The sequence below is a fragment of the Eublepharis macularius genome, chromosome 10 (assembly GCF_028583425.1).
Source record: "Eublepharis macularius isolate TG4126 chromosome 10, MPM_Emac_v1.0, whole genome shotgun sequence".
NCBI classification, from domain to species: domain Eukaryota; kingdom Metazoa; phylum Chordata; class Lepidosauria; order Squamata; family Eublepharidae; genus Eublepharis; species Eublepharis macularius.
In genome coordinates, this window is record NC_072799.1 from 1,052,739 (window position 1) to 1,069,286 (window position 16,548).

The following is a 16,548-nucleotide window of genomic DNA, read 5'->3' on the forward strand; positions in this document are numbered from 1 at the left end:
CACAGGTCTTGGCTGACATGTTTATTTGCTCATATGGCTGACGGATGGCGTCCTCCTAGAGCAAGGGGTGCCCCCTTCTTCTTCCAGAGCCCACGGCCTCCTGCCCCCATGGATCCTGGCCAAGGGGCCTCTACGCTGTGGGCTGGAGAGCTGGTGACAGCCCTGGGGAGAAGCCATGTCCTACACCTTGCGTTCCCTCACGTGCACCCACGGAGAAGACCTCTGGGTGGCAGAGGGTGGCTGCCCTGTCCTCCTGCAGTCTCCAGAGCTGAGCCCCTTCCTGTTCCAACACGTCGTCTCATTGGTCTGTTTGCCATCGGCCACCTCCACCCCGCCCTAGTCGTTGGACGTAACATCAATGTCTTCTCCACTTGACTGTTTGGTGGCGATCCGCCACCGGTTGATGTGGTGGGAACCCTTCTTTTTCTGGTCCGACTCAGGGCCTTCCTCTTCCAACTTCTGCCTCTTGTATTTGGTCCTCCTGTTTTGGAACCAGACCTTGACCTGGATGAGACAGAAAGGGATGCGGGGGGGAGTCAACCAAAGCACAGGCGCCCGTGTTCTCTGTGCGGAAAAAATGGGGGTGGTTTTAATGCATTTATAAGTAGGCTGAACGGACGTCAAAACTTCCTCCGTCTCTATGCTTTAGGCAGAAGTCCATCCATTTATTCATCAGAATGCTTCCTACATCTCATCCCAGAAGAAAAGGGCAAGGAGCAACATTCACAGCGCACACCTCAAATGTTCGGTTAGCTCAATACACCAGATCCGAAACTAAAACTTTGGCCTTGTCATTGCAAGGAGAGCATCTCTCAAAGGGACTGAAGCCACCTGGACAACTTTGGCTCTTAAAATCAAAAAGACTTGAGAGCAGATTTTAAGTGGACTTCTGAAGAAAGCCAGGAAGAGCAGAAGAAGGGCACGTGTGGAAGAATGCCTTCTTGGGGGTGGCACCTTCCGTGTCCAGTGTGTGCAGGGCTTTTTTTCAGCTGGAACACAGTGGAACAGAGTTCCGGCACCTCTTAAAAATGGTCACATGGCCGATGGCCCCGCCCCCTGATCTCCAGACAGAGGGGAGTTGAGATTGCCCTCTGCGCTGCTCAGCATGGAGGGCAATCTGAACTCCCCTCTGCCTGGAGATTAGGGGGTGGGGCCACTGGCCATGTGACCATTTTGGGGTGATTTAAACTTTTAAAAACTCCCCCACACTTTGCGCGCTCGCATGTGGTACCTGAGGCACCACCTCTTGCCAGGAGTTTCCCCCTGTGCTGGCAACCCACTGAGTTCCACCACCTCTTTTCCCAGAGAAAAAGCCCTGAGTGTGTGGAAGGTGGCTACAAGGAGTGCATGGACAGCAGACAGCCAGCCAGAAAGACCATAGAGGCCTAGGAATAAATTACACACCCGGCTGCATCCAAAGAATGAGAAGATACAGCTCGTGGTGTTTGCTTGACAGTAACACAAACTTCAAAGCTGGGATTAATCCGTTTGAGGACTGAAACAGGACTGACCAATTAGAGCCCAGAGGGAGAATGCTGGGCGGGGGGGGGAGGGTCTTCATCTGTTTTTATGCTAACTACAGGGCTTACAGTTATACTTGATTTTTTAAAGTGGAAAGACGGAATATAGCTTGTTTAAATAACTAGAACAAATCAGAAATCTTTTCTCCATGGGCATGAAATCTGAAAGGAGAGAGCCGATCCTGCTTTGACCTGCTGATGCTGCTCCAGGTGTGAAAAAGGCCAAGGGGTTGGCCCAGCAACAGACGTAGCCACAGAGCCACTCTGAGAAGAAAAGCCAGCCAGCCCCCCCCCCCAAAGAGTATAGGAACAGGGACGTGTTGGGCTGGCCCCTCCCCGGCGGCAACGTTGATGGTGACTATGAGAAACAAACCAAGAAGCTGTGGAATGCGGAAGCTGCGGCCAGCCATCGCCTCCAGCCACACTGGCGTTGGCTAAGGGAAGGGAGCTCAGAGTGGTGGCACCCGAGAGGGCCAAGCGACACCCGGGCTGGATCCTGCAGGAGCTCTGGGACGGTGGACGTGGCTGTTGGAATATATGTGTGCAGGGTCAAGAAGAAGGAGGAAGAAGAAGATTCTCCACTTCCATTATCCCAGCTCTTTGTTGTAAGCAGTAGTGAGAAAATGTAGCTCCAGGTGTTTGTTGTTTTGTAGGCAACCTGTGACCCTTTTCCCTTTAGAAGTAAATGTTTTTTAAAAGCTAAACTCGTGTGCTGACTCTCTATTGATTCAAGATCCATTGCACCTCTGATTTAAAGCTATTTTTAACCTTTTTTCCCCCAACAGTGGCTACATCGCTCTCCAAGGCAATGCCTTTGCAAAGACCAAGAGAGGTGGAATTTCCAAAGGAGGAATTCTTTTAAAGCAAGCGGGAAGGAGCAGAGAACGGCCCACGCCCTTCAAGAAGCTTGAGTCTACTACCTTGGTGCGAGGTGATCAAATAAAATGTATGCTACAGATTCATGTGCAGTGCACTCTGCTGGTTCGACTCCCACCACTGCCCTGAGTGCAGCAGGCGGCCTTGGGTCAGCCCCTCCTCTCAGCCCAGCTCCCCAGCTGCATTGTGGGGATTATTATCATAACACTGACTTTGTTCACCTCTCTGAGTGGGGCACTAAGCTGTCTAGAGGAGTGGTATGTAAGCGCAGTTGTTGTCGTCGTTGTAAAAGGCACGTGGAAATGTACAGAGGGGTGCCAGCACAGTAAAACAGCAGAGTCAAGAAGGCATTTCTTAAAAAGAGGAGGTCTTGCCCAAATGAAGCCAATGAAAAACAGCATAACATCCGACCAACCAATTAATACCTTGGTAGTATGAGAAGAAAGAGAACATTTGAGGACAGTTTTGGTAAAGGTAACTGACGGACACTGACGTCAACGTCACCCTAGCAGCCCTGAGCCTGCTGATGTGGGGAGGGCGGAATATAAATCGAAAATGAAATGAAAAGAAAAGAAAAGAAATGAAAGGAAAGGAAAGGAAAGGAAGGAAGGAAGGAAGGAAGGAAGGAAGGAAGAGAAAGAAAGAAAGAAAGAAAGAAAGAAAGAAAGAAAGAAAGAAAGAAAGAAAGAAAGAAAGAAAGAAAGAAAGAAAGAAAGAAAGAAAGAAAGAAAGAAAGAAAGAGGGGGGAAGGAAGGAAGGAAGGAACAGAGAGAGGGGGGGAAGGAAGGAAGGAAGGAAGGAAGGAAGGAAGGAAGGAAGGAAGGAAGGAAGGAGTGCTTCTGGTGAGAGGGCATGGATGCCAGGGGGACTTGCTGGCTTGGCTGCACACCAGTTTCACATGATGTCAGAATACTGCAGGGATGGTGCCGGTCACATCTGGGCAGCCAGAAAGTCCCTCGTGGGAATCCCTGCCAGGTGGTCTTCAGCTAGGGGGGCTCCTACAGTGGGCTTCCCTCCACGGCTGACCTCAGAGCCCAGGCAGGTTGATAAGGAAGGAAGGAAGGAAGGAAGGAAGGAAGGAAGGAAGGAAGGAAGGAAGTGGCTTTCGGAGGCCCTCCGGTAGGGCTTCAAGGCCAAAAACCGTGCCGTGGGTGGGGAGAGCACCAGTCCTGGTGCGGTCCTCTGAGTGTCCGGCCAGCTACAGAGAGGATCCCAGTCAGTGGTGGCAGTTTAGAGCTCTCTGGCACCTGCTCCCAAGTGGTGAGGGTTCATGCTGCCGCTCTTCACCCTCTCTGTGTTTTTCACAGGAAACGGTAACCTACCACGCTTTGTAAACCACTCTGAGTGGGCATTAAGTTGTCCTGAAGGGCGGTATAAAAATCAAATGTTGTTGTTGTTAAAAGTAATGACTACTGAGGAATTACACAATCTTAAAGCTGACAATGAGAACGTTGAAATGGTTCAAGATTTTCTATTCCTCGGCTCAATCATCAACGAAAAGGGAGACTGCAGTGAAGAAATCAGAAGAAGTTTGAGACTTGGAAGAGCAGCGGTGAGGGAGCTAGAGAAGATCCCTAAAGACAAAGACGTCTGTCTGGGGACCAAGATCGAGATAATCCAATCTATGGTATTCCCCATTGCCACGTATGGATGTGAAAGTTGGACAGTGAAGAAAATTGATTCTCCCCAGAAGCTAAAATGACAAAACTGAGGCTATCGTACTTTGGTCACATCCTGAGAAGACCAGATTCTCCGGAAAAGTCAATAACGGAAGGAAAAGTAGAAGGCAGTAAGAAAAGAGGAAGACCTAAAGCGAGGTGGCTGGACTCAATAGAAGGAGCCACGTCCTCCAGTTTGCAGGATCTGAGCAAGTCTGTTAATGACAGGACGTTTTGGAGGGCTTTCATTCGTAGGGTCACCAGAGGTCAGAGGTGACTTGAGGGCACATAAGAACAACAAATCTACAGAAGGGGAAAGGTGTGAATGAAACAGTCTGAGTAAGGGGTGTGTGTGTGTTGTGCTTAACAGGTTTTTGCTGCCTTCAGGACTCAACAGGCCTCCGCATCAAACCCTAAGCCCAGCCCACTTGGCTGTCTCCTGCTCCAGGCTCTGTGAATGGACGGGCGACGGGTGTGCGCACGGCTGTGCTCTTGCTCTCGCCCATTCGTGTCCTTGGAGCTTCCTCAGAAGGACAGCCCAGTGGGTTTTTTCCATCTATTTATGTCAATGCCTCCCCCCTTTCTCTCCCATTAGGATGCAAAGCAGTTTGCAGTGTTTTCCCCTCCTCCAGTTTATCCTCACAGCAACCCTGTGAGGCAGGTTATGCTGAGGCTGCGTGCCTGGCCTAAGTTCCCCCAGAAAGCTTCTGTGGGAGAGAGGGGAGCCAGCCCGGCCCCCCAGCGACCCTCTGGCCACTGCCTCACGCCCCTGTGCGTTTCTGCACTCTGGGCTCATGTTTTTTCTTGGAGGATATCACACTTGCTCCTCGGTGTAATTTTTAAAGCCCTCCCCCAAATAATGCCTCACGTCTTCCAGTCAGAGTATCAGGCTATGATCTGGGAGAACCCAGTTCGAATTTCCACTCTAGTATGGAAGCTCACCTTGGGCCACTCTCGCTCTCTCAGCCTCAACTACTTTGTGAGGATGAGATGGAGGGGCAAATAATATTGTAAGCCGCTTTAGGTTCCCAGTGGGGACCTAAGCAGGGTATACATAAACAAACAAACACAGCTGACTTCTCACATCTTTCCAACAGTGCTGTCCCACTTGCTACAAGGCACGCTGGGCATAAGTTCTTCAATAAAGTCTGGCCTCCGTGGGCATCGCCTCCCAATGCAAAGGAGAGACATGTGCCGGGTAGCTGCTTTTGAAATAAGGTGCACAGGGGGCGTGCAAAGCCCCACAGGGGAGGGCCGTGGCCTTGGCCAACCGTAAGTTCAAATCGAGCAGGAAAATACTGCCCTCCCCCCCGTGGCCCTCCGGGGGCTTCTACCCCTACCTCAGAAGGGGTCTGTGGCTCCTCCAGTCCCAACCAGCTACTCTGTGCAGCGTGACTGCAAATCCTCCATGCCAGGAACAGCCCCTGAAGCGTCTCCAGAACAATATTCCCCAAACTGCAGCTGCGGGGCTGAGGCTGAAGAGAACCCCGGGCCCAATAAGGCCACGGAGGAGAGATCTACAGCGGGGCTTCGCTGTTTGCTAACCACGGGGAGAGGCGGAGGCTCGGTCCGCTCCCTTGAACTGGCTGTTCTGCCCGCGAGGAGAAGGAGGCCTGTGGCGTTCCAGCAGAACGGCAAAGGTATTCCGCATATGCTCAGAGATACTCTCTACTTTGTCAATACTCCACATGAACCTGGCACTCAAAACAGAGTCTTGGGTTTGATCGGGTTCCAGTCACGCCTTGAAAGGGTCGTCGTAACTGGCTTCTTCTCCTTAGCTGCCTCAGTAACCCCCCCGCCCCCCCATTCAGTCTACCATCTCTCTCCTCCTGCTCAGGTACAACCAAGGAGTTCTCTGTCCTCCCACTCTTTCGCCCCACAGTCTAGTCTGCCTGCCCATCTCTGTTTAAAGGCAAGTTTTAAAGGAAATTTAAAAATAGTATGATATATGAGTAATTCCACAAAATTGTAAAAAACTATACTAAAAGTACTACAAATGTCACAAAGTAGTGTGCATGAGGGTGAGTATGTGGTTATACTCACGTGTGTGCATAAACGCATTTCTGCAGATCCCCATTGTGCATAAAGAGTATCACACACACGCACACACACACACCTTGCGGTGAGGCCCCCCTCTGCCCTTGTTGTGACCCCCTTTCTTCCTTATGGGATGTCCTGCCTTAGACCCATTTCCATTAAATTCTGTAATCCTGATCCTCTCGGAACTCTTTGATATCTGACTGAATAGTTCTTGTTTTGTAACCTGCCTTAAGCCTCAGTGGCTCAAGGTCGTCGTTAAGCAACAACATTTTGGTCGCTCCTGCGAGCTGAATGAGCAGGCTGGCGTGTCTCTCCTGGCTCGCCCTTGCATGTGGGTCCCCAGACGCGTGGGAGCCATCCTGCATCGCTGGGAAACTGTTTGTGGCGACCCCGCCAAGGGGTGGGAGGGGGCTGCTCGCCGCTGCTGCCCCTCCGCTGGGTTGCCCGGGCAGTGCCGTGGGCGACCGAGGGCCTCTGCGCTACACGCGAAGGCCTGGAGGGGTTTGCCTCCACCGGCCGAGGGAGCAGGGCTTCCCCCAAGCAGGCAGCAGGCTGGACCTTCCCGGTGCCGCCATGAACAATGTAACGTCCAAATCCTCCTAAGCACATTTTGGTGTCGTGGTTAAGAGCGGGGGACTCTAATCTGGAGAGCCGGGTTCGATTCCCCACTCCTCCTCCGCCTGAAGCCCGCTGGGTGACCGTGGGCCAGCCACAGCTCTCTCAGAGCGCTCTCAGCCCCACCCACCTCACAGGGCGTGTTGTTGTGGGGATAATAATGGCATACTTTGTAAACCGCTCTGAGTGGGCATTAAGTTGTCCTGAAGGGCGGGATATAAACCGAATGTCGTTGTCGTTGTTGTTTACTTGGATCTGCGGGATCAACTAGGCTTTACTCCCAAGGCGAGCTGTTCTGCCGGAAGATGCCCAGGCTGCGCGGCCCAGAGGCTGCAGGGGGGGGGGCGGGCGGGGGGGGCTCAGCCGCTTGAGCCGCGCAGCCCTCTTCCGGGCCGGGGCTCGTGTGTGGCCGAGGCCGGCGCCGCCTTGCTCGCCTCGAGCGGGAGCGCCTCTCCCCACGTTGGCGGCAACGGCAGTTCCTGTCTCGGCAACGCGCCACAGCCGCGACTCAACCCGCCGCTTCTAGGCAAAGGGGCCATCTGAGGTGGGGGGGGGGTTGAAAATGCTGCTTCCCCCCCCCACACACACACACACACTGCTGCGTGTCTCTTACAGCGGACTCAAAACCAACGAAACTCAAACATGCAGTTCAACTTCAAAGACAAACAAACCAAAAGCAGCCCCCCCCCCCGCAGGGCTCCTCCTGCCCCAGGAATCTATGCGGACCAACGAGGGGCTGGGGGCGAGCCTTTCATTGTGTGTTGGTTTTCCCATAGCAAATTCTGGACAAGCGTAGCCAGAAAAGGGATCTTCGTCAGTCCAGGAGAAGGAAACTCCTCTGCCAGGCCAGCTCCCGCGTTCCTACAACCCTCCGGACTGGCCGGGGATCAGAGCCCTCTGCCTGCACTCCGCACAGCAGAGCGGCAAAGGGATCACAATCACAGAACTCGGCAAGCACCCGCGACCCCAGCCCCCGCGACCTGCTCCAGGGCTCCGGCTGAACCGCCGAGGGATGCCTGCCTGCCCGCAGCTGATGCGAGTCCGGGAGCCACCGGGTGGGCCAGAAACACACCCACCCCAGCCCCCTGCCCGGCCTGGGCTTGCTTTTCAGGCAGGAAGTCTGGCATGCCGGGGTTGCAGGCAGAGCTCCTGCTGACAGACTCGAAGGGGCGGACGCAGCCTGGCCGGGCCGCTTTCTGCCCGGCCTCTGCGCCCGAGCGCCTGGAGGGCGCCACTGGGGAGAAGAGAAAGTCCCACGGCCTTGCCTGCCCGCCGGCCCTCCAGGGCTCCGAGCCGGGGACTGCGGACCAGGGGCAGGGCGGCTGCCGGGAGGGCTCCCCCTGTTCCCCGACGGCCGACCCGGGAGACACGCAGCCACCAGGAGCAGCGGCCAGGATCCACTCCCGCTGCCCTCCGTCTTCTCCAGCCGCTCCAGTCTCCCAGCCAGCCCTGCCACGCCGCCCCTCGGAGGGCGCCCCGAAACCCGAGGGCGCCCCCGAGGCAGGCCAGGCAGGGCCAGGCCGGCGCAGGCCCCCGGCCCCCCTGCCTCCCTCCCTGGCCCACCTGCCCGCCCGCGGCTCACCTGAGTCTCGGAGAGGCTGAGGCTGCCGGCCAGCTGCTTGCGCTCGGCGCCCACCACGTAGTGATTCTTCTCGAAGGCCCGCTCGAGTCTCAGGAGCTGCGAGGGCGAGAAGGCCGTCCGGATGCGCTTGGGCTTCCTGGCGAAGGGCCCGTGCAGCAGCAGGCTCTCCTGGGGCACCTCGCCACCTGCGGACAGGGAGCCAGAGGACGCCGTCAGGCCGCACCCGCTGGCCCGGCCCGGCCCACCCTCGCCCCGCCGGTTGCATCCCCGCAGGCAGAGGCAGAGGCAGAGCTACTTCGGCGCAGCCCGAGTTCGGGGAGGCTTCTGAGGCAAGCCAGAGTCCCCCCACAACCTCGCCGACGGCTCTGGGCTCCCAGACCCAAATCCCGCTTGCTGAGGGCCCAGGGGCAGCCCCGCGCCTTCTGCCCGGGTCCCCGGTCCAGCGCAGGCCTCCCGCGCGGGGTGTGGAAAGGTCACTCGGGAGCATCTGGAGGGCCGAGAGAGCTGCCCAGTGCCGAGCAGGCTCGGAAAGGACGGAAGCTCTCCACTGCACGGCCGCGCTGGAGGCGCCGGGGCTCCCGGGGGCTGGCATCTGGCCCTGGCCTGTTCCCAGCAGAGCAGAGCAGAGCTGAGCTGGCGCCCGGACCAGCTTCAAGGGCCCCGCGGATCTGCGCCGAGGGACTTGGCCGCAAGGCCCCCGAGGGACGTGGCCGCCTGGTCTTCTGGCGCCCAGGGAAGTCCCCTTCTGGGCCAGAATCTCGGCCGGGACCCTTCCCCTCGCCGGCCTTCGCGGGCCTGAGTTGCCGGCGCTCCAGGCGCTTGTGGCTTGGCCTTTCTCGGTCCTGCGCTGGGGCATAACTGCGTTATTCGCGGGAGAAAGGCCAGGCGGGAGGCCGACTGGAAGCTGGTTATTGGACGGGACGGACCGCGAAGCCCGCCGCCGGCTCCCTCGGCCGGTTAAGGGCCTTTCCTTTAGCCACGGCAGGAAAAACTAACCCTCCCGCGCAGGAATGGTGTGAAGAGGCGGTAGAAGGGGCTGAGGAAGGCGGCTGCAGCCTTTGGGGGCTGAGGAGGAAGCGCCCCGCTGCCCCGCGGGGTCCCGATGCGGCTGCCGGTCACGCCCGGCCCGGGGTGCGGAGGAGACACCAGGGCTGGGGCCGACGTGGCTCCTGGCCAGTCCGGCGCCTGGAAGGCTGGCCCTGGGCACCAGATCTGGCCTGGCGGGCTGCGCCTCTCATTGGGGTGCTGGAGAAACAGGACGGGGGGGCGGGATGGCTGGGCGAGGGCATCATCTTTGGCTTGGTGTAAAAGCGGGGCGGGGGCCGCTCAGCCCAAATAACGCGTTTTAAAGTGCAACGGATTTCTCTGCCTCCGGCGCACCTTTGCGCTCCCTTCTGCATTTTCATCGACGTAAAATAAATGTGAAATTTACCACGCAACTAATAACTCGAAAAGACTGAGAACACCCCTTTTTTCCTGCGGAAAACGTTGGGGCTTAACATTACACCAGGGACTGGGGTCGGACCTTTGGCAGGCTGCTGCTCTCTACGGGAGGGGAAACCGGGAACTCCCTGTCTGCGGAACCGCTTCCCCGTTGCCTGGGGCTGGCCCCGGGCACCTTCCCTGGGAGAGACACCTCCACCGGGGCTGCTGACTGTTGGCGTCCAGCGGTCATCCGCCGAGAAGGATGGGCGCCGACTCTGGGCTGGGGCTGTGGGGTTCGTTTTCGGGGTGTTTGCGGCTCGCAGGACAGTCCGTCCCTCTCAGAGATCGGCGGAATGCCCGATGCACCCCAGAATGCTGCCCGCAGACCGTGCAGTTCCGGCGTAGAACAGCCCGGCGGCTGGTCGGCAGGTGGCCCGAGATAGTATTTCTCGGCAAAACAGCCGGGGACGTTCCCTTAAGCCTGCCAGGGAGGAGACGGTCCCTTTGCGTCGCCCTCGGTCCCAAACGCCCTTCCCGGGGATGCCGCCACAGTCTCCCGTTTTCGGCAGAGCTCCAGGAGTGTCGCTCGGCTTCCTTTGAGAGGCGGGCTTGAGAACCCGCGGAGACCCCGGCCCAGACTCGGGGGGCTCTTCCCCCGAGAAGCACGTTTGCGCGGAGAGGCTTGAAGGGGGCCCCGCCAGAGGATCCCCGGGCCAAACTCGCCCTCTGAGCCAGATTCTCGGGAGATTCGTCCAGCCTGCCGGAGCTTCTCCTGCGCAGAAGGCGGCGGCTGCCCCCTCAGTTGGGCAAAGCGGAAGAGGCGCGTCGAGGAAGGGACAGGCCAGGCGGGAACGAAAGTCCTTGGCAAAGAGCCGCTTCTCTGGAAGAAGCCGCAGGGCCGCCTCCTTCCTTCCGAAATAACCCGCCCGGTGCCCGAAGGGTCCCTTTTCTGTCGGCTGCGGCCCGGCTGGTCCTGCTTCTGGGTTTTCCTTCTCCCGCCCGGCACAGCCGGTGCCGACTGAAGCGACCGGTCACGGACGCCCGGCGAACATGCCGCGCGGATTCCGCGCGCAGGTGTTGGAAACGAAGGCGACAGAATCGTGTGTTTATCGGTCGCGTTTACAGGTGATTCATCCGGCTTACAGTAAATAATAACGAAATTTGGGAGCTTATGCTTGCTTCGTTTTCTCAAAAAAGAAAACGACGCAAGCATAAAGCTACCAAATTCTGTGTTTAAAACCACGTCTTCTTCCTCTTACAATGTAAATTAAAATCCTGGCCGATGGAAGAATGAAAACCACCATTTCTTCTATTTACAATTAAAACCCCAATTCCACCGTAAAAACCGCCTTCAGCAGCCTGCTAGATGCCCCTATAGAAAAGGTCAAACGGCCTCCTTGGGCAGGGGGCTGAACACTTCCGAGGTGTGTGTGTGAGAGAGAGGGGGGAGGCCTTTTTGTGCTGCCTGGGGCCCCGATCTGGAGACTTTTAAGATCAAAACCAGCCCTTTGAGGTCGGCCCGAAACTCGAGGAGAGGATCAGTGGCGGCGCTGCTGGTCCCGCAGCCCGGCGCCGGGGAAATGGCCCCCAATCCAGTGGTGCCGATAGGAGCTCCCCGACGGCGGCCTTCCAGGCAGCGGCGCTTGGGTGCCGGAGAGCCAGCCGGCGGGCTGCGCGGGGAGGACCTCAGCCAGGGCCGCGCTCGGCTCTTTCTCGCGGGGCCTTCCGATCTGCCGCGGGAGCGCCGGCCTGGGGGCCTCGATCCACTTCCCGCTGCGGCGCTCCCGAACTCTCCCGGCCGCCCAAGGGGCGCTCTGCGGGTGGGCGCTGGCGCGGCTGCCCAGAGGTGGTGGGCCGATCCCGGGCGGCGGGCCCTGCGGGGGAAAGAGCCGAGCGCGGCCCCGGCTGAGGACCTCCGCCCGCCCCCCTTTGGTGGGCTCCCAGGCAGCGGCAGAAGGGGCCGAAGCGCGGCTGCCTGCGACGACGCCGCTGCCGTGGAGCTGCTGGGCACCGCTGGGCGCCGCGTCCCGGCTGCCCAAGGCGGCCCGCCGGTGGCACTGAGGAGGGCCCGGAGGAGGGCAAGTCCAGGCTGCGCTGCTCTCCTCCCAACTGACCCCGGCCCGCTGGCTGGACAGCCCCTGGGAGGCCGGGCAGGGGAGGGCGCCGGCGTCGGCCCTAGCCGGCCTTCCCGCGCCGGCTCGCCCGCTTTCCTGCCGGGCTGAAGCAGAGGCTGGGAGGGCTCGGAGCTGCAGCGAAGGGCCGGCGCGGGGCGGGGGGCTCCAGCGGCAGAGCGAAGCCGCCTCCGGAGCAGCTCTTCTCCCGCCGCGCTGCCCCCCTACCGGCCGGCGGGGGAGGGGGCGCCTGAATCCCCGGCCCGGCCGAACAAAGGCCCTTTGAAGCCGCCGCCGCCGCCGCCTTTCAGGCCGCCCGCCCGCCCGGGACAATTGCATTTGCATGGGCGGGCGCGGGGCTCTCCTCCCGGGGCGGCCGGCTCCTCAGCTGCTCGGGAAACCGCCGCGTGGAAATGGGGGCTTCGGGGGTGGCGGTCAAGGCGGTCAAGGGCACAGCGGACGTCTACGAGAGCGGCGGGGGGCAGGGGCAGGGGCTGGCCGGGCGCCGCGGCAGAAGTCCGCCCCACCAGCTCCCGGGGCCGACCGGGCGGCAAAGCCGTCTTTCCGGTCTTAACCGTTACGAAGATGAATTCAGAAACTTCGGCGTTGGGTTGGCTCAAAAGTCCCGCCGAGCAGGAATTTTTATGAGCCCTGGAATTAAAGACGATTAAAGGGAAACTCAGTGGCCAAAGGGCCGGTGCGCGCGGCCCTCGACAGCGGAAATTCTGCAATCCATTCCTACTCATTTCTCTTTCTCTTTCTCTTATTATTTCTCTTCCTATTATTATTTCTCTTTCTCTTTTTATTATTATTATTATTATTATTATTATTATTATTATTATTATTATTATTATTATTGATACTACGCCTTCTCTCTCTTAAAGGCATTTCCTTGTATTAAGGGCATTTACTTGAGTTTGCTGCGGTGTTGGAAGGGAACGGGTCGCCTTCTGAATGTGTGAGTCCAAATTCACAACTTCCTTTGGGGGATTTTGCTTTGGACCAAGGCGGCCTGTTTGTATCGCCCTTCGGCAGAAATTCGAGATTCCGAACCCAGAGCGGATTCGCCCGGCTCCAGACTCGGCGCTGATTTCTCGGGAGAATTACGCGCCTGCTCCGGCGTTTCCCACTCAAACCAACAGAAGTGGAAGGCGCTGGACTTTGGCCACAGGGGCCCCAACCCCAGAAACGTCGCTCCCTTCCCGGACAGAAATAACTGGGGCCCCCTTTCCGGGCCGCTCCCCCCTCCCCGAAAGCTTGTATCCTGGGCTCAGACTGCAGCCGGGTCCGCGCTGGATCGGGCCCGGCTTCTGCGGCGCGGTGGGATTTGGGGAAGGCTTCCCGGAGCCCGGACGGCCCGTCGCCTGGCCGTTCCTTGAAGCGCTCGGCCAGCCCGGCAGGTAGCGCCTCTCCCCGGGGAGAGCGCCGGGGAGGCTTCGCGGCAAGGCCGAGTCCCTTCGCGCTGCGGCAGGCAGGCGCCTGGACAGAGACTCGCCCCGCGGCCCGGCTGGCCTCGGGCGGACGAAGAGCGCAGGGAGGGCGGGGGCTTCGGCCCGGCTGGGTGCCGGCGAGAAAGAGGATCGGTACCCGCGCCTGGTCGCCCAACGGCCGGCGGAGAACGCGCAGGGCCCGCGCCAAAGGCGGCCCCGACCACGCAGAGCCCCAGCTCGTCGCAGGGGATTTCCTCCCAAGGAACAGCGGCCCAAATCCACCAGCACCTCTTTGGCCGCCTCCGTCGCTGGGCAGGCCGGGCCGTTTCGGGCTGCCAAAACCGAAAAGACCGGGCAGGACCTCTCGGGCCGACCCAGCCAGCGGGGCCGAAACCTTCGCAGGCTGCAGCCGGCAGACAGTCCGCCTGCCTGCCTGCCTGCCTGCCTGGGGCCTATTTCCACCCATCTCTTTGCGGCGATCCCGCGCGAGCCCAGCCGAGAAGCGGGCGGACGGGGCCAGCCAAGGGAGCCGCTTCTCCCGAGCTGGGCTGTCTGGAAGGCGGTCTGGAAGGGGGGGGGGATTTGGCTTGTTCTGGTTCGCCTTAGCGCCCCCCCCTTCCCCAGACGCGGCGGGGCTTCGTGGGGCCCGGGCCCGGCCGCTGCTACCGAGCCGCCTTCCGGAAAGCAGCCGGGGACCGTCGTCAACGGAATCGGGGCCTTCCTTCCATTTGCCACTGAACGCGGCGTCGTTTCAAAGGGCCGCAGGGCGGTTCTCCTCCACGCTCCCTTCCGGTCACTCTCCCCGCTGCCCCGGGCAAGATCCGCGCACATCCAGGCGCCTCGGAACAGGACGCGGACCGCGGGCGATTCCTGCCCGAGCACCTTTCCCGGCCCGGCAGCGAGCAGCCCGCGAGCCTGGAGCCGGCCCCACCAAGTAGCCCGGGGGCCGCCGGCGCTCTGCTTGGCCTGCCGGCGGGAACAGCAACCCCAACAGCGGGCAGGGGCAGGGGCAGGGGCAGGGGGCAGGGCCCACCCGACCCGGGGCTCCCGGAAGCACCTGCCGCCCTCCGCTGCCGCCGCCGCGCTCCAGCGAGAGACGCCAAGGCCGAGGGCAACCGGGGCGAAGCACCAGCGCAGGCCCTGGCCGCCCTCCGAGCCCTTCGAGAAAAGGGCCTGGCCGGCCTGGCCGCACCCCAGCGGGCCAAGGCGCAGAAGCGCCGCCCGGCCAGGCCTCCCAGCCCCTGCCTGCCTGCCCGCCTGCCTGCCTGCCTGCCCGCCTCCCTGCGCGGCCGGCGCCTTACCTTGGAAGCGGTGGCCGAAGAAGCGGTTGCGGAGCACCCAGGGGTAGAAGTTGAGCGGGTCGCGCGGCTGCGGGCCGAAGAAGGGGTGCGGCGAGGGCGGCAGGGGCGAGGCGCCCAGCTGGGGCGGGTGGACGGCCAGCGGCGGGTGGCTCACGGCCTCGGGGAAGAGCAGCTCCGGGCTGCCGTAGAGGGAGCGCCCGGCGGCGGCGGCGGCGGCGGCGGAGCCCTGGAAGCCGTGGGCGAAGGCCTCGACGGCCGCGCTGGCCGGGTAGCCCAGGGCCGGCGGGCGCAGCGGCTCGTCGGCCAGCGGGTGGCTGTCCTTGCCCACCAGGGACTCGATGGTGAAGCAGCGCTTGGCCGCCGCCGGCGGGAACATGGCGCGCCTGCCCGAGGCCCCCTCGGGCGCGGGGCCGCCCCGACGGCCCGAGCCGGCAGCCCGGCGAGCCTCCCGAGGGCCCGGCTGGCGGCGAGCGAGCGCCGGGCGGCTGGGCGGGCGGCTGCGGGGAGGCGGCCCCGGCCCCGGCGCTGCCACTCCGGCCCCTTCCCACGCGCGCTCCCCGCCGCCCCCTCCGCCCGCCCCATCCACCCGGTGCGCAGTGGGCGCGCTCGGCGGCGAGCCGTCCAGATAAGCCGCGCACCTGCCGGGCCGCCCCCTCTGATTGGCCGCGCTCACCTGCCCCGAGGTTGGGGAGGGCGCGGGAGGGCCGGGCGGGGCCGGGGCGGGGCGCAGGGAGTGGGGCCGCCAAGAGGCGGGCTGGAGCCCGGGAGGGAGGCGGCGCGCCGCCGCTCCGATCCGCCTCTGGCTCCCCCTCCCGCAGCCCCCCGACCAGGCAGGGGAGGGGAGAAGCGGAGGGCGGAGGAAGGGAACGAGCCAGCCGCCGAGGAAGGAAGCAAGGAGGGAGACGCCCTCCGGGGCCGCTTTGCCGCGCTGGAGAGCCCGATCTGCCCGCCACCGCCGGCCAAGGAAGGCCGCCCGCCCCGGGACCAGCCGCAGGTAGGTTGCCCAGGGCTTCCAGGGGCAGCCCTCGGACACACCAAGCCCCTCGGCCAGAGAAACGGGCGAGGAGCCCATGCGGCGCTGGGGAGCCCAAATTCTGCCCGGGTCTTCCCCTTTGGGCTCCCAGACTGGCCCTGCCAGAAATGGGGCTTTAGGAAAGAGCGGCCGGAGGAGCCTGGCAGGTGCCCCCCACCCCGCCCCATCCCTCGCAGCAACCTCAGCCGCGCTTCTCCGAGGCTGTGCTGAGTCGGAACCAGAAGCGTTTCTTGACGGCCATCCAAGATCAGAGTTTTAAGGCAGGTTTGGGGTGGGGGGAGAAGGAGAGAGAGAGAGCGCGCTTGAGAAAGAGAGAAAGAGAGAAAGAAAGAAAATGTGTGTCAGAGAGAGAAAGAGTGAGAGAAAGAATGTGTGTGTGAGAGAGGGAGAGAAAGAAAGAAAGAAGTAGAGAGAGAGAAAGAGAGCTTGAGAGAGGGGGAGAAAGAAAGAAAGATAGAAGGATAAGTCGAGAGAGAAAATGTTTGAAAGAGAGAGGGAGAAGGAAAGAAATGTAGAGTGCGCGTGAGAGAGAGAAAGAGAGAAAGAAAGTGTATGAGAGAGAGAAAGAAAATGAGAGAAAGAGTGCTTGAGAAAGAAAGGAAATGTGTGTGAGAGAAAGTGTGTGTGCCAGAGAGAAAGAAAAAGAGTGAGAAAAAGAATGTGTGCGTGTGAGAGAAAGAGTTAGAGAAAGAAAGTGTATGAGAGAGGGAGAGAGAGAGAAAAATGAGAGAGTGCTTGAGAAAAAAAGAGAGAGAAAGAAAGAAAGAAAGAAAGAAAGAAAGAAAGAAAGAAAGAAAGAAAGAAAGAAAGAAAGAAAGAATGTGGGTGTGAGAAAGTGTATGTCAGAAAGAAAAAGTGAGAAAAAGAATGTGTGAGTGTGAGACAAAAAGTGTGTGTATGAGAGAGAGAAGAGAAAGAAAGGGAGGGAGGGAGGGAGGAAGGAAGACTGCGGGAGCG

At 60.3% G+C, this 16,548-nt stretch overlaps 1 protein-coding gene across 1 annotated transcript; it reads right to left on the reverse strand.

Moving 5' to 3' along the window:
• Positions 1-6: 6 nt before the first annotated feature.
• Positions 7-15,131, reverse strand: EMX1 (empty spiracles homeobox 1). The gene is made up of 3 exons (XM_054990352.1): positions 14,559-15,131; positions 8,292-8,476; positions 7-504 (listed from the first exon to the last, which is right to left on the reverse strand). The coding sequence occupies exons 1-3, from the start codon at positions 14,932-14,934 to the stop codon at positions 337-339; spliced, it is 729 nt and encodes a 242-aa protein (XP_054846327.1). The 5' UTR covers positions 14,935-15,131; the 3' UTR covers positions 7-336.
• Between the last annotated feature and the right edge of the window lie 1,417 nt (positions 15,132-16,548).

What these genes read in the sequence shown, in the direction of transcription:
- EMX1 (XM_054990352.1), bottom strand. Translation starts at nt 14,934, where the DNA reads ATGTTCCCGCCGGCGGCGGCCAAGCGCTGCTTCACCATCGAGTCCCTG. An exon ending in CTTCGGCCACCGCTTCCAAG is followed by an intron (nt 8,477 to 14,558) that starts GTAAGGCGCCGG and finishes CCCTGTCCGCAG; the next exon opens with GTGGCGAGGTGCCCCAGGAG. An exon ending in TCAGCCTCTCCGAGACTCAG is followed by an intron (nt 505 to 8,291) that starts GTGAGCCGCGGG and finishes TGTCTCATCCAG; the next exon opens with GTCAAGGTCTGGTTCCAAAA.